General features: G+C 59.8%; 4 protein-coding genes across 4 annotated transcripts; all 4 read right to left on the bottom strand.

Annotated features, from left to right (window-relative positions):
- Window positions 1-603: 603 nt before the first annotated feature.
- Window positions 604-2,286, bottom strand: LBRM_20_0350 (hypothetical protein, unknown function; the record flags this gene model as incomplete). Its single annotated transcript, XM_001564272.2, has 1 exon — window positions 604-2,286. The coding sequence occupies one exon, from the start codon at window positions 2,284-2,286 to the stop codon at window positions 604-606; it is 1,683 nt and encodes a 560-aa protein (XP_001564322.1).
- Window positions 2,287-3,217: 931 nt separating this feature from the next.
- On the bottom strand, window positions 3,218-6,646 carry LBRM_20_0340 (conserved hypothetical protein; the record flags this gene model as incomplete). The annotated part of the gene is made up of 1 exon (XM_001564271.2): window positions 3,218-6,646. One exon carries the CDS (start codon window positions 6,644-6,646, stop codon window positions 3,218-3,220), a length of 3,429 nt encoding a protein of 1,142 aa, XP_001564321.1.
- A 907-nt stretch (window positions 6,647-7,553) lies between these two features.
- On the bottom strand, window positions 7,554-12,299 carry LBRM_20_0330 (putative DNA-directed RNA polymerase III largest subunit; the record flags this gene model as incomplete). The annotated part of the gene is made up of 1 exon (XM_001564270.2): window positions 7,554-12,299. The coding sequence occupies one exon, from the start codon at window positions 12,297-12,299 to the stop codon at window positions 7,554-7,556; it is 4,746 nt and encodes a 1,581-aa protein (XP_001564320.2).
- Window positions 12,300-13,440: 1,141 nt separating this feature from the next.
- On the bottom strand, window positions 13,441-14,577 carry LBRM_20_0320 (putative eukaryotic translation initiation factor 5; the record flags this gene model as incomplete). The annotated part of the gene is made up of 1 exon (XM_001564269.1): window positions 13,441-14,577. The coding sequence occupies one exon, from the start codon at window positions 14,575-14,577 to the stop codon at window positions 13,441-13,443; it is 1,137 nt and encodes a 378-aa protein (XP_001564319.1).
- Window positions 14,578-15,590: the final 1,013 nt, after the last annotated feature.

The raw sequence follows: 15,590 nt of genomic DNA, 5'->3' as shown, positions 1-15,590 counted from the left end.
TAGTGGTGGTGGAAGGTACATGAGGGGGGAAGGGTGCACTTAACGGAGACTGATTCACCCTTACTTGTTTGCTTGTGTTAGTGGGTCTGATGCACGCTGGCGGACCTTGATGGGTGATGATGAGAGGAGGAGAGCGAGATAGCGTAGCTCGTGGGCATAGGCGAGGATCATGGTGGTAGAGGAGAGGATGAAGGAGGAAGGAGCGTGGGGGTGGGGCGCACAGACGGGCAGCGGTAAGAGAGGGACTGCCTCCCCTCTCTCATTCGCGAGGCGGTGTGTTGTTGCCCGCAGGCCGTTGCGAAAATCGCATGCAGCGATGGTTGTGTTCATTTGTGCTGAGTATTAGCGCAGCAGGGAAGTGCTTGAGGAGAGTGGAGAGAATTAGATGAGCGCCTATGAGGTTCTGCTCAGGAACTTTAAAACAGTGGCAGGAGGGGAGCCGTCAATGGGAGTAAATGAACAGGTGAAGACAGTGCAAAGTAGCCAGAGATGCGCCAGCTGTGATCTACCGTTCTAAACGTCAGCTGTGGGGCTGGTGGTCACCTCGTGCGCAACCCGGCGCTCGTCATTCCCTCTGCTTATCTGGCAGGGCGTGGAGCTCATTCAGGCAAAGCTGCGGCCACCAAAGAAGTAGTTGGACAGTACGAAGGTTACCGTGTCAACGGCGTAGCGGAGGGACGCATTGAGAAAGGACTGGTAATCGGCCTCAGGCATGAAGTAGGGGTTCTGGTGCCACGTGTACGCAGCGATGGCGCTTTCACGCAGAGCTTCCTCGCCATCGGCAGCGGCGGCCTCCTCTAGCTTCAGCATGGCGGCCACGCGCGGGCTCACTGTCAGTTGGCCTGCATCCAGCGCCGATCGCCACACTGCCGGCGGCACGTACATCTTCTTCATGGGATACATAACGTAATTCGAGGCGCTGCGCACCACAGCCACAGGAATGTCGCGGGCGGTGATGTCGTCTGCCAGGGTGCGCAGGAATCCCATCGACTCCATCGCCCGCACACACGCCACATTCTGTGTGGTGAGCGGCGACCCCTGCGGAGCTGCTTCGCTGTGATCGCGCTTACTAAGATGGTTCTGCGCGATGCCGAGGGCGTGAGCAGTGTGCTCTCGGCAAAGGTATTCGCGTTCGGCTCCAGTGTTGATCGCGTTACTAGTGGCCTCAGCGCAGGTGACGAACGACGGGTGAGATGGGGCGACGCGGTGGCTTTCCTCCCCTTCGCCAACTGGCTGGACAGCCTCGTTGGTAGACCAAAAGCGCAGCTGACCCTTCTTGACCATCTCTGGCATCTCCGGCCACGTCTTGCCATGCGATGCCGCTTTGATCTTTCGAGCGAGGGCGTCGCTGGCGAAGTAAATTTTCGCTTCACTGGCGAGCTCACTGCGAAGGGAGGAGCAGTGCGGCCGACTACACTGCGTGTGACGCACACGCTCCGTGCAGGAGCCCGTTTCGATGAGATACGCCGTCGACGTCACGCACACACTGCCGAGAGACAGTGGAGTGATCGCGCTGGGCACGCGTGGCGAGCACCCGTCCCAGTCCATCTGCTCACCAGTGCGCGCGTCCTCGAAGTTGAGATGCGATGACGTGGGGAGCGTGAAGAGCTGGCCGCCGTCCTCGGCTGCCTGCCGAAGTCGCGCCTCCTCCGCCTGCTCTTCGCGCACCTGCTCCAGCGTCTTGAACAGCGGTGCGGGCGATGCCGTGTCCACGCTGCTGGTGGTGGCCTCTCCCTTTAGCGTCGCTTCCTCTTCGCTCGCCTTGAAGGCAGCGTAGGAGGACGTGTTGGTCGGATCCCAGCCGCCCACCATCGGCGAGAAGCCGGAGGTGCCAATGTACACCATGGCGTCGTAGGTGTAGCCGCGTTGACGACGTAGCCTCAGAACGCTCCGCGTGCAGAGTGTGGAGCTGATGTAGTTGAGGCCTGTTGTGACGGCAAGACTGCGCACCGCGTGTCCGTCGGCGTGAAGGATGTAGCCCAGGTGCGCTGCCTGGCAGTACTTGAGTGACAGCACCTGCGTGCCCTCCATAGCCGTAATAAGGCCGGAGAGCTCGTGCACACCTGAGAGATCGCCGCTACCAGCGCACATGAACACTGTCAGGTGCTCTTCTGCTGCCGCGCTCGCCGCAAGCGGGCTTCCGGTGCTGTGGACATCGGCGCCTGCGTCGTGATCGACAGCGTGCATGCTGAACGCGCGTGGCAGTGTCCATGCATACGTGAGCAGGATCAGCAGCATGACGGGCGGGAGTGGGAGCCGCACCGGCCATGACGGTGACTGGCGCATTATGACTCGTGAAGCAGGGTGAAGGGAGAGCGGCGAGTCCGCGTCCAGGCAAAGGAGGAAGGGGGGGCGGGGAAGCGCCGCTGGATTGGGGGCAATACAACTCCACTAAACGGTGAGGCGCTTCGTGGCTCAGGAGGTTAATGTCTGTGGTGGCACCTCGGTGGCTGTGGAAGAGGGGTGGCTATGGTGAGGGTCGTGGTGAAGTGGACAAAGCAAAGTTGAGAGCGACAGAAGAGGAAGTGACGTGGTCAGCGGTCACCATTGACGGTAGACCGCTGAAGGGCAGTGGTCCACCGTGCGTGTGAGATGAGCCACAGTCCTTTGCCAATGGGGCGGGCCACATAGCAGATCGAAGCGCCAATGTTCCCCTCCCCCTCCCCCTTTTCTACCACGTTAGCACGTGCATGAGGATAGCATACACACGGACGGGAGGCAATGAGCCCACGCCTGGAGCCCATCACGCATATCGGAGCGCCCCGTGCAGCCTTCTGTGCTTCGTATTTTGTCCGCCTGTGCTGTCACTTTGATCGAAGGAGCATGCCAACAAAGCACACACACACACACGCACACAAGTTGCATAAGGGTAAAGAGGAACGTGTGTCAGCGCGCCCAAGTTCGAGACAGGGTAGAGGATAACAGAGATGAAAGGATGAGGGGGTCCAGAGGCAGTGGTGTGAATGTTGGCCACACACAGGACCGCATACGTACCCCCCCCCCCCCCTCCCCCTTCACCACCTCTTAAGGCAGTCGCCAAAACGAAAGAGCACAGGACCAAGACGCAGGCAGGAACAATACAGTGTCAACAGGCGATATCAATCCTTCTTCCGTGCCTGCTGCTGCCATCCGGTGCTACGACAGACAAATACACACCCGCCCACTCACACCCGCCCTCTTCTGTGCCGCTAAAAATGTCGCATGATGAAGAAAGGGGCTACACTGCTGTGGCGAGTGCGGGAGAGCTGAAGTCGACCAGCTTGAGCAAATTTTGCGGTGCCATTTCGGTTTGCACCTCCACCACCTCTTCGATGGGCGGAAAAGAAGACAACATCATGAACTCTGCCGGATACACGTCTTCCACGATGTTCAGCGTGACTTTCCGGCGCACTTCTTCGCACATATCTTCACCACCAGCGAGGGCCTGCAGGAGGGGCACAGGTTCTGGCAAGTGGCCCAAGGAGGCGACGGTATTGTACACATTTATGAACTGCTTCAGCACGCGGCGCACATCCTTCTTGATTGTGGCGAAACGTTTCTCATCCGCTTCCACGGCTGCAAGACTCGACATCGCCGCGACGATGGTCCTAGTCGACACAGGAAAATAGAAGAGCTTGATGGCGTTTGCCCACGCGGACAAGAGGCGCTGGCGCAGAGCGATCATGGTGGTGACGCACTCTTCCTGAATGGAGTTCAAAGTCTGCTTAGCCTCTTGGCACTGTGCGTCTGACCCGTTGAATAGCACCCCGAGCACCGTCGCGTGCTGCTCAAGCACGTTGCGCAGCTGATGAAGTACGTTATACTCGACAATAGCGAGACACGCATCATCGAGATTAGTCCGCAACGGCCCTTCCGCACCCACCGAGTGCGCGGTCTTCAGCAGCGACTGCAGCAGTTCCTGCACAAACCACTTCACTTCAGTATCCGTAGCCAGCGCCGCGGCACCAGGGTCCAAGGCGGACTGCTGGTCGCTAGAGCTGCGCCCAGGCGCCGCCGCAGCGCGTTGCTGCTCGGTAATCGCACCAAGCAGCTCGATTTGACGCGCAGTGTCCTGAAGAACCGAGTGCACGACGGCGCAGTACTCCGCCACTTCGGGGGATGGGGGCAGGATGAGCTGCGATAGGACGCGCCGGAGGTCGTGCGCGCTGTGACGCTGCAGTTGGCCGTCATTTGCCTCTCTGAACCGAATCGCCGAGGTGGCAACGGAAAGGGTGGAGACGGGTGTAGAGATGGCACTCTCGCTGTCGTTCAGCAGTGCACTCTCCGAGAGATTGGCCACGCCACCGATGACGTTCGCGTCGCTGCCGTACGTAAAGGCGACGAGGAAGTCGAGTACAAACGCAGCAGAGCCGCCCTTCGTGGCGGTGCGGTGCTCTGCTGCAAGTGGCGGGGTGCCTGCGGCGTCGTCACAGTCAGTCGCCTGCGTCAGCGCATTAGACGACGCTAACCTCCGCAACGTCGCGGTGCGGCCGATGATACCCGCCGTACTGTCCAGCAAGTGTGCCTCCAATACATGGAGTAGGCGTTGGAACAGCCCCCGCGCTTGCTCCGGGGCAGTTTTGCGAATCAGCCGGGTGAGCGATGAGCCACCCCCCAGCAGCGGCACAAACGTCGTGGCCGTGTAGTACTCAAAGAGCTGGACAAGCGTCACGCATATCTGGATTCCTTCCAAAAGGGGGCGCAACATAGATGAAGCGACGGCTTCCTGCTGCGCGCGCGTGGTGACGCCGGCGTATCGCTGAAGAAGCGCGTTGGACTCGTCATGTCCAGCACCGCGGAAGGCTCCGGAGGGTGCGCGGCCAGTGGCGGCCATGAACAGGCGTGTCAGGCCACCAGTCAGGCCACGTGGGCCTTTGTGGGGAGCGACGGCTCCTGTACTGTCTGCACGGGCGGTGCTGCTGCGCCCGGCAGCTCTGCCTTCACTCTCCAAATCGCCCGTGGCCGCGCCGAGTGCTGCCGCTGTTCGCCCCAGTCGCTCCAGAACATTGTCGAGCGCAGCCCGGATGTGCTTGCACACACCTCCAAACACGCTGTCGAGCAACGCCTGCTGCCGCGCTGCGTCGTGCGCCGCTCGTGCAGCGTCACCTCCAGCCTGTGGAAGCGACGACGATAGCGCCGCTGTGGTAGAGTGGCTGCGCCGTCCTCCCACACCGACTTCTCGCTCATCGCCTACGAAAAAGCTCTGGAGAAAGTCCTGCTCCTCGACGATGGTCTGGTGCAGCCATGCACAAAGTGAACTGAAGAAGTAGGTGGGGTTGTTCAGCTCCGCCTCGAGAGGGCGGGCCCCCCTCCCTGCCTCGTCGCTACCGTGCCTACTCTCACCGCCGTCGTCGCACGCGGAGGGCTGACCGCCGGACTGGTAAAGCCCAGTGGACGTGTTCGCAGAGCCCGTGGTAAGGAGGTGGAAGTAGCGCCGCAGCACTGACGCCCGACGCATCCGCGCGACCTCATCGAGAAACTTCTCGTGCAGCGTTGGACTTTCCTCGTACAGGAGTCGCACACATCGCAACTGGAAGCCCGTGACCTCCGGCATATCCGCCGCGATCGACCCAACACCGCCAGCGGCGAGGGTCGCGGTGCTGCGGTCGCCACTGGCGGTAGTGGAGAGAAGATGGCGTGCAATCTTCTCAGTAGCGCGAGCTATAGCCCCATACGTGGCCTCCATAACTGCCACTGCGCCTTGGTGGTATTCCTGGGAGTGCATCAGCTCGCTACTGCGTCGGTGCACCTGCCGCGCCCGCTCCAGCACGTTGAGGAAGGTCATATCGACTGGCCCGTCCTCGAGTACTTGCTGCTCAGCGGCGCCGAAGTGGTGCTGCTTGCGGAACTCATCAACCTCCTTGTCGTGGGTTTGCACCAGCTGCAGCTCCGCTTGGTACGCCTGAATCTGGTAAAAGAAGTCCTCCACCTCCCTGCTGGGGTCGCCCGTGGTGGTGTTCAGCGTGTTTTCTAAGCTGGAGCACTTCGACTGTAGCTCGTTGACTAGCGCGGCCACACGCTGGTAGCTCTGGTAGACGGCCGTAAATTCGTGCAGGAAGCTCTTGTGTACGTTGATAGTGCGATGGTCGAGGGCGCTGCGAAGTGCTGTTGAGGTGATGGCCTTGTTGCTGTTATTGCTGTTGCTGGATGCCGTGCTCGACAGTGCCGATGGGGAGCTGTGGCTGGTGGTGATCACAACCTCAGCACTGCTGGGTTCCTGCTTGTCATTGTCACCCAAGGAATAGAAGTAGCCTGGCAATATGCTGTCCACATAACTCGCCAGGTCCTTGATCTCGCTGCTGGTTGAGATGTCCAGCAGCTTCGCCACCTTGCGCTGCGTGGCGTTGCTCTTTGCCGGAGCCGAAAAGGTTAGCGCAGGTGCGGAGGATGAGGGAAGCGAGACGCCTGTCGGGCGGAGTGCAGCTGCGGGTGGTTGTGATTGAGCAAGCACGGGGGGTGTAGGGAGTGACGGAGACTCGTGCGAGTTCGTTGCCGCTGCCACCGGTGCAAGACCATCTGTCACACCTGGCGCAGCGGGCTGCTTCTCTGGCAAGGCAAGTGAGGACGCTATAGTGGTGGATTGCAGCGACGCCACCTTTGAGTCGCCCCAAGACGGCGGCTGGGGAGGTGGCGCCGCTGTATTTGCATCGATCACAGGCGCACTCATTCACGTTCCCTCCAAAGCCGCGGCTGAACGTACACCACCCGAGTGGAGGAGGAAGAGGGAGGTAGAGGAGGACGCCTGGAGGGATCCTAAGGTGTGTACGCGACGTAAGGGGGGGGGGAAGAGGCATCCAGCTGAATGGTGGACAATGCGGTGCACCGTGACACGGGCACAAATACACAAGGGAAGGCGGAGGAAATAGAGTTGACACTCTCGGCTGAGAAGACGCGCACTCACTGATCAGCGAGAGATGGGGGGGGGGGGGGGGGCATACGGGTAGAGAGCAGGGAGAAGGGGGGAGGAAAGCAGAGAGAGAGAGAGAGAGAGCGAAGAGAGAAGGCCGCATTGGCGGATATCCTTTTCCGCTGCTCCCATACCCCTTTTTCTTTCCACTCCTGCTGCCCCTATCCGATAAGTGGCAACGGCAACTACACACACTACACCAAGTGCAGGCGTCTGCAGCCGATGCCCGTGTCAGCATTCACGCAGTCGCCGGTCGATGAGGCGAGGTGTTGGCCAACACCGCAAAGACAGCAGTCACACACCATCCACAGCTATGAAGCTGGACGAAGACTTGCACAGAGCACAGGCCGACGTGAGCAAGCGCAGTACTACAGCAACACACACACACACACACAGTCACCGCCACCGCCACCGCCATCGCCACGCAGCCATCCATTATATGAACGCAGGTCAGAGAGAATTGTGAGAGGTGCAGTCTGCGTTGCTTTATTCGAAAGTTAAGGAAGAGCATCACTCAGTGACCGTCGCCACCGTCCGCCTTCACACAGTCGCCAGGCACACGAGGGGGAAGTGCGGGTGTGGTTGTAGTGTGTGTGTGTGTCGAAGAGGCCAGTGACTGGGAGAGACTGCAGCGGTGATGGAGTAGCACAGATGCTCCCTGGACACGTCACAACGTGAAAAGGTCCAGCTGGAAGACGCCCTCGGCAGAGAGCGGCCGACTCGAAAAGCCGCCGCGAAGAGGTCGATGTCTCCCCGCCCCGTGCGCAGAGGCGTAAGCCATGAATGAGCTCCGCAAGAATACCTCCTTCGGCGTCAGCTCCACCTTCTTACTATGCGTGCCGGCCGCCGTGGCCTTGCCGGGCGACGGTGACGCTGTGGCTACTGCATTGGCACTGGCCTGAGACGATGGCATTCGTCCTGTATTGGAGCCGAATGGCGCAATGCTGCCCTTGTCGAGCAGGATGTTGAAGCTGCTGGTGCCGAGAGGAATCGGCTTGCCAATAATGATGCACTCAGAGACGCTGAGGTTGACGTCCTCCCTCTCCGTCATCGCCGCATTGTACAGGTGCTCCGTGGTGCGCTCAAAAGACGCCATGGTGAGGACATTGTTGTTCATCTTCTGAATGCCGTACCGAGTAATGCCGAGCACCACGCCGCGGCTCGTCATGACGTCGGCCAGGAGGTAGATGTGCCGGATATCAATGCTGAGCGAGTAGGCCTGTAAGATGCTCGTAATTTCCTTCACTATGGTCTCGCGGGCAGCCTCGATGCCGAGAACACGTTCAACAACAGCGACGTGGTTGCACGTGGTGCGAACACCATCCACGTACGGCAGAGACATGACCGACAAGAGCTCCGCTCCTTCCGCCAGCAGCTTCTCAGAGCGGTCGGCAATCATAACGCGGTTGACGCCTGGGATGCCACCGACCACGAGCTCCGGCAAGAGCGTTAGCAGGTGCTGAATGTTGAAGTGTACACGCGCCGGGTCCTTCTCGTAGGGCTTGACAATGAGGGAGTCGCGGCTGACCATGTCGACACACGCCTCGGAGAGATGGCGCAGCGGTGACATTGGTCGCGCAGCCGCCGCGTAGAGACGCTGGCACACCACCGCCGCATCGATCGGCAGCAGCAGGCGCTCGATCAGCCCTATGTCAAGGAAGATCTGAATGTAATACTGCCGCGGCGTCACGACCTCCACCATTTCGCGTGTGATTTCCTTCAACAGCACCCGCTCCATCAGGCCTTTCACAGCGCGTGCGGCTTGGTACTGCGTACGCCTCGCTGAGGCGAGGTCTATCGACGTGAACTCGTCCTCTAACAGAATGGGGGCCGTGATGACCGGAGTGGCGATGTTCTTGTTTGCATTGATGATTTCCACAAGGCGCGGCACACCCTGCGTGATGCTCATGCTGGCCACGCCTGCAAAGTGGAACGTGCGGAGCGTCATCTGCGTGCTCGGCTCACCCACAGACTGAGCGGCAATGGCGCCGCACGGCGTGCCGGGCTCGCAAAGCTTGCGGTGCACCTTGCGAGCTGAATCCTCGAAAAAGCGGAGCAGCATCCCCCTTGTGAGCGGCAGCAGCTCGACTTGCAGTGACTCTGCAAACGCCTGCACTGCACCTGCGGTGGTTGACGGCAACACGTCGTCGGACGGGCTCGATCTGCGCTTTGCACCGCCGCGAACTGCTTTGGCGCTCGGCGACGCAGCTGCAGCGGCCACGGTGGCATGGGTATCGAGGGGTAGCTTCAGCTCCTGTCGCAGCTGTACCAGCTCGTCGCGCTTCCTGCGGAAGAATGCCTGAATGTCGCTGCGCAGGCGGTCGCTTCCGTGCTGCTGCGCTAGCTCTTTTAGCAGCTTCAGACCAGCGGCCGCGGACGACGGCGCGCCACCACAGATCGCCGCCTCCACCTCCATTAGGCGCGCGCAAGAGGTGAGCGTCCCCTCATCCGCGTGCAGAAGATGATGCACGAACGTTTCCAGCTCCGCAGGGAGCATCGACACATTGTGCCATTCTTCGTAGAGCTTGTTGTAATTCTGGAGCAGCGGGTCCGTTGATGCGGCCAGCTCGCCCCTGCGGCTCCTCTCGTTCATGACGGAGTGAATTTGATTTCGAAACCGGGCGTAGGCAGCACGGCTACTCAGCCATTCCTGAGCGAGGTTGAGCGGCGTGCCGTGCGACCCCTCCATCAGCCACGGGTCCATGCCGTCCTCGCCGTATCGCAGCTGTACAATGCTGCCTTGTACGCTACGCACTGAGGTGTCGTAACCAACGCTTAGGTTCTCCATAGCCTTGCTGAGACGGCGGTAGATATAGCCTGTCTCTGCGGTCTTGACGGCTGTATCGACGATCCCCTCGCGGCCGGCCATGCCATGGAAGAAAAACTCCGTCGGCGACAGGCCAGAGTAAAAGGAGCTGGCTACGAAGCCGCGGGACGCGGGGTCCTCGGCGAACCGCGGGAAGTGTGGCAGGGCTCGGTCCTGGAAGGCGTTCATGATGCGTTTACCGCTGACCGTCTGCTGGCCCACGCACGCCATCATCTGTGCAGTGTTGAGGGCACTGCCTTTGCTGCCGGAGTTCACCATGATAAGAGGTGCGTTTGACTTGGCATCCAGCGCTTGCACGGCGGCCGAGCCGCACGCATCACGCACCTGCGACAGCTCAGCGTTCAGCATTGCCTCTAGACTCTGCTTCACACTCATTCCAGGCTTGGGGATGAGCCGGCCCATCTTGGCAAGAGAGATGAGACGGTCACACTTGTCGAAAGACACAGCTAGCACGGCAGCCTTCTTCTCGCTGAGCGACGGCGTCGGTGACACATCACCGAGCCCAAGAGAGAAGCCGTAGTTCTGAAGGTAGCGGGCGGTGAACTGCGCGATGCGCGACATGCACGTCGCCGTCTGCTCCCCGCCGCCCAGGGCGTAGAGGCGGGCAAAGAGGCCGTCCTTGGCGCCACCACCCAGGAGCTTCTTGTCGAGTCGACCAGAGAGAAAGATGGAATCGAGGAATGCCACGTACCCCTCTGCCGGGTCGTCGTGCCTGCCAGCGCCAGAGTAGAAGCGAGTTTTCGCCTCCAAGTTCAGCAGCAGCTGTGTCTCTGGCGTCGGCCGAAGGATGAGCTCGAAGAGTTGCTTGCCGGTCCACAGCTCCGCCGGCTTCAGGATGGCTGGTATCGGAAGCGCAAACTGTGTCTCGGCGTCCAGCCAGTGGGACACCATCTGCGTGAAGGTGGCGCGATCGAAAAGGGCGTCGCGGGCGGTCACGAGGTAGGCAGCGGTGAGAAAGTCCTGCGTGCAGGCGATGATGGGCTCGCCGTTCTTGGCGGTGATAATGTGGTGCGACGACAGCAGCAGCTCCTTTGCCTCGGCGCGGGCCTCCTCTGTCTGCACAACGTGGATGTTCATCTCGTCGCCGTCGAAGTCGGCGTTGTAGGGCGCGCAGCAGCACTCGTTGAACCGAAATGTACGGAACGGCAAGACGCGCGCTCGGTGTGCCATGAGTGAGATGCGGTGAAGCGACGGTTGACGGTTGAAGAGGACATAGTCGCCGTTCATCACATGCCGCTCCACAACGTCGCCTATGCTGAGGCGCGCTGCAATGGCCTCGCGGTCGCGTGCGTTGCGCAGGGATTTGCGCGAACATTCCTTCGAGAGATAAACCGTGAGGGCGCCAGGGTGTACGTGCGGGCCGTTGCGCACGAGCCGGCGCATGAGCTGGATGTTACCAGCAAAGACGCGCTGCGGGTACGTCAGCACACGCGCGACGCGCAGAGGCACGGCGAGCTCGTCAATACGAAGGTTTGGGTCAGGCGAAATGACCGACCGTCCAGAAAAATCGACACGTTTGCCGCTGAGGTTTCCCCGAAAACGGCCCTGCTTGCCTTTCATGCGCTGTGCATAGGACTTGCACTCGGTGGTGCGGAGGTGCGAAGGAAACCCCGGCAGCGCCGCATCCAGCAACCGCGCCACACGCGTCTGCAGAAGCTCCCATGTCTCTACGCTACGTGCGGCATCGTTTGTGCCGTCGTTCATCATGTCAGAGCAGATGAGAATCTCGTTGTACTGCGTCGTCAAGTCATCCTCTCGAATGTGACTCGTCGTCGACATACCGCGCGGCCGCACACACACGGGCGGGACGAGCAAAGTGCTAATGAGAAGGCTGCTTGGGCTAGTACCGGGTTGCAGGCCTAGCAGCGGTACCTGCTCCAGTGGAATCGCCTCGAACAGCGCTTTAACACGCTGCGGGTGCAAAAACTCGTGCACGAACTCCTTGTGCGAGCCCACCTCCGAATTGTGCAGCGCAGCGGAGCGCAACGCCTCCTGAAAAAACGCCGTCGGGTCCTCATTCGCCTGCTCGCCGCGACGCAACTCCACGAGGTACTTCTCGTGGATGACACGCATTGGGCGCACCCGTCGCACCGTGCCGTTCAGCCCGCCACACATAAGGCACACGCGCGTCTTGTAGGCATCCTCCTGAATGGCTTTAATAAGGGCGGCGCGCTGCTGCGGCTCATGGGACGTGGACCGCAGGCGGTGCAGATAGTACTCCATCTCCTCTCGCGTGAGGAGCACGTTGGAGCAGCGCTTGCATATTGTCCGGCACACTCGAATGACAGCAGAGAAGTAGCCGAGGTGGAAGACGGGCACCTCGAGGTTGATGTGACCGGCGTGGCCCGTGCATTCTATGCTGCATTGGCCACAGGTGTTGCACACCGACAAGCGGTCGCTCGGGCCAAGGCGGGGATCGTTGACACCGAAGTTCTTTTCGGTCCCAATCACGCGGTGGCAGGGCATGACTGAGAGGCGGTGGATCATATCTTCAGAGAGAAGGCTGTACTTGATCGAGGTCACCTCCACCGGCTTATCCAGCAGCGGTTGCACAAACTGCGCCGCCGTGGTGACAGCGTGTGACATTCTACCTGCGGGTGTGTATGCGGTGTATGCGCTTTAATACTTTTTCTTTTTTTTTTTTGGCTGTTGGGACGGGGGCACACCAGGAGAGCGAGAGAGAGGACAGAAAGATGCACGTACACGGATGACAAAGAAGTCAGCTCCCTCTCGAGAGACACAGTCACGCAAGCCGAAGAGCAGAGTTAAGTCGTTACGGGTCACCTATCGACGTTTCTCCGCCTGAATGACAACCTAACGACGTTGGGTATTTTTCTGTTGTCAGCTTTGCATAGACGAATACAGACAATCACGCGCTGTGACGCGCACAAGTGCACAACGGTGTCTCTAGGTGGAGTGGCAAACCCTATGAGAGCGGCAATGTGGTGAGTGAAGGTCAGAGGTGAGCACAAGGCCTGAAGAGAGAACGAGGAAACATGTAGGCTCGCATGAAGGGTGTCAGGTCAGAATAAGTAAGGAGAGAGAGCGTGCAGTGAGGAGTGTGCGAGATGAACGTGTCAAGTGCGATTGAGCCATACACGAGTGGCTTCGGGCAGGAGCGATGAGCTAATGATGCCATGCACATATTGCACCCACACACACACACATACCCCCGCTCACCATTTTTTTTTTGGGGGGTGGGGTGTGGGGGGAGGAAAAGTGATGTATGTGTGGGCGGGTGGGTGTGGATGTGTGTGGGGGGAGGAGTGCAATATGTGTGTTGATGGCATTCAGTCTACAGGGCCGCGTCACGCCTGCGCGGGAAGAGAGAGCAGCGCGTGAACATGTAAAAATACCACCGCGTATCAGCACAGAGAGTAAAGAGAAATACTTCACTCTTCTCCTCGCCGTCTCTCCCACCAGGCGCACACAAATTGGGGTGGCAGCGGTGTAAGCCGCCTGGGCCTCCGAGGCGCCCCAACGTAGACTCCTCCTTCGCGTTGTCGTCTTTGGCTTGTTAAACCACCAACTCTCTTAGGTGCGACCTTAAATGGGCAAGTAAACGGGAAAAGAATGTCAGCACGAGCACACGAGCACACGCCCCATGCCACCCCCTAGCGTGGCTCGGAGACAGAGGGGACCCATCCGCACACCAGACACACTCGGGAGGTGCAGACAACACATGCCTTTCTTTTGGCCTTTATTGCGCTGTGTTGGTGGACTTTTCCTAAGCGTCCTCCTTAGCGTCCATACCGAGCCAGGAGACGATGGGCGCAACCTTCTGCCGCATCTCCTCCTGCACCTTCAGGTCCACGTCGCTGAACGGCTTCGTATCCTTGGACCAGTCGGCGATGCTGCGATCACGCAAAACGCCCTCGACGAAGAGCATGAAGATCAGAACAGCGAACTTGTCTGGGGTGTAGTTGATGGCAAACTCCTTGGCGCACTCGCGCAGGAACGTCTTCTGAATTTTTTTCTCGCGCTTGTAGAACTCCGTCAGCTCCTTCTCGTCATAGCCCTCGGAGCGGGAGAAGAGCTCCGGCACGGTGCAGAGTCGCTTCAGCAGACGCGCGTGTGTCTTCATGGTCGACAGAAGGTCATCGCGATGCTCTAGCTTCATTGCCGACAGCGCCATCGGCGGCCCGTAGTGCTCTGGCAGGTTGTACTGGCTCAGTAGACGCACAGTGCGACCAACGAGCTCGTCGTTCTTGCCCCAGGACTCTTTCAGCACCCGCGCAAAGACCACCTTAGGGTCCTCGCGATCGTCAGTGAGGTCTGACTTGCCGACCAGCTTGCCCGACTCCTTCTCCTGTTTGGCCGGCGCTGCCGCCTCCTCAGCCGCCGGGGCGTCCTCCTTCTTACGCGCCTCTGCGGCGCCCTTGGCCGCCTTCGCCTCCACCGGATGCTTCTCGTAGTACTGCGTCATGAAGGTCTTGGTGCGGTGCTCATCGAAGTTTGACCGCTTACCACACGCACCGCACACCATGCTGATGGAGGCGGAGCCCTTCTTACCAGCGTCGAGGTGGATAGCCGTCTCAGGATTGCGACAGTACTTGCACAGCACGAACTTCCGAATGAAGTCGTACAGCTTGTCCTGCATGCGCTCCGTGGGGTGCGCACCCATCAACAGGAACTTGTCGTCCTTCGTCGACACCGTACGCTGCGCACCGAGCTCAAACTGGAAGTACTTCATGAGCACCTCCTCTGGGCGGTTGATCACGAGGCAGATATCGTGAATGTTCGGCAGCACCGTCTTGATACCGTTACCGCTACCCTCCACCTTGGTCTGCACGGCGGGCATCTTGTACCGGTAGTAGACATCATCCTTCTTGTCCGGATCAATCGGCACCATCTGAGTCGCCATCTTGCCTGCGGAAAAAAAAAGACACTGGGGAGAAGCGTGAGACAAGTAGGAGACACGTGGTCGTGATGGAGAGGACAACCAACCAACCAAACAAAGCAAAACAGAGAGTAGATGAACGACTACAACGCGACCCCGACTGCGGTGTGCGTCTCGCTGCGTGTGTGTGTGTGTGTGTGTGTGTGTGTGTGTGGGTGGGTGTGGGTGAGTGGGTGTGCTGCTTGGCTAACGAGACGTGCGCTGGACCTTTCCCAGAGTTAGAACAGCACCAGTAGCGGGAGAAGAGAAGAGAGAGAACTCAGAGAGATTTTACTAGGTGGCCGAGGAACGATGGCTGGCGTAGAGACGTGTTGCTGCATTGTGCAGGCGTGAATATGAGTGCGCAGATGAAAGCAAGCAAAAGGAAGAGAGTCGAAAGGCCGATGGCACACGGGGGGGGGGGGGGGGGGGGGGAACGAGGCAACCAATGGACGCAGCAGTGGCGTACAAAACGTGTGGGAGAGAGGGCTTGCCATTGCGCCAATCCAGCACATTTCCTCCTAACCACATACACGCGCGCCTGTGCAGCCGCCCGTCTGCCATGGCTGCAAGCAGACAGTAATGGCTCGTAGATATGCAGAGGTGCGGTCTCGTATGGTATGGGCGAGAAACGTTCGGCTCGTACGTCGAGCGGATCGCTTCGCATCTTCAGCCTACGCTGGGCGAGCCGTTGTATGATGGATGAGTTTGGCGAAGGGGGTGGGCCACGCACGCGCTAGAACCCTCGCTCTGCATCCCCACACATGTCTCTGTCCCCAGTCCCACTGGACCAGCATCCGCAGCAGCAGCACCAACGGTGGAAAGAGCGAGTGAGTGGGAGAGAGCGGGCATGGAGTGCATAGGTAGAGCGAACGAGGGGAGAGAAGGCGTAGGCTGCCTCGCCGCCTCAGAGGCCGCCGACAAAAACAAACGTGGGGGAAAGAGGGGGGGGAAGAAGAAAAAGGAGCCAATCAGCGAAACCGGTGCGGTGCTGCACG

The sequence above is a fragment of the Leishmania braziliensis genome, assembly GCF_000002845.2.
Source record: "Leishmania braziliensis MHOM/BR/75/M2904 contig, possible fusion of chromosomes 20 and 34".
Classification (NCBI taxonomy): Eukaryota; Euglenozoa; class Kinetoplastea; order Trypanosomatida; family Trypanosomatidae; genus Leishmania; species Leishmania braziliensis.
The sequence above is the reverse complement of the archived record's forward strand: the minus strand, read 5'-3'. Positions and strand labels throughout refer to the sequence as shown.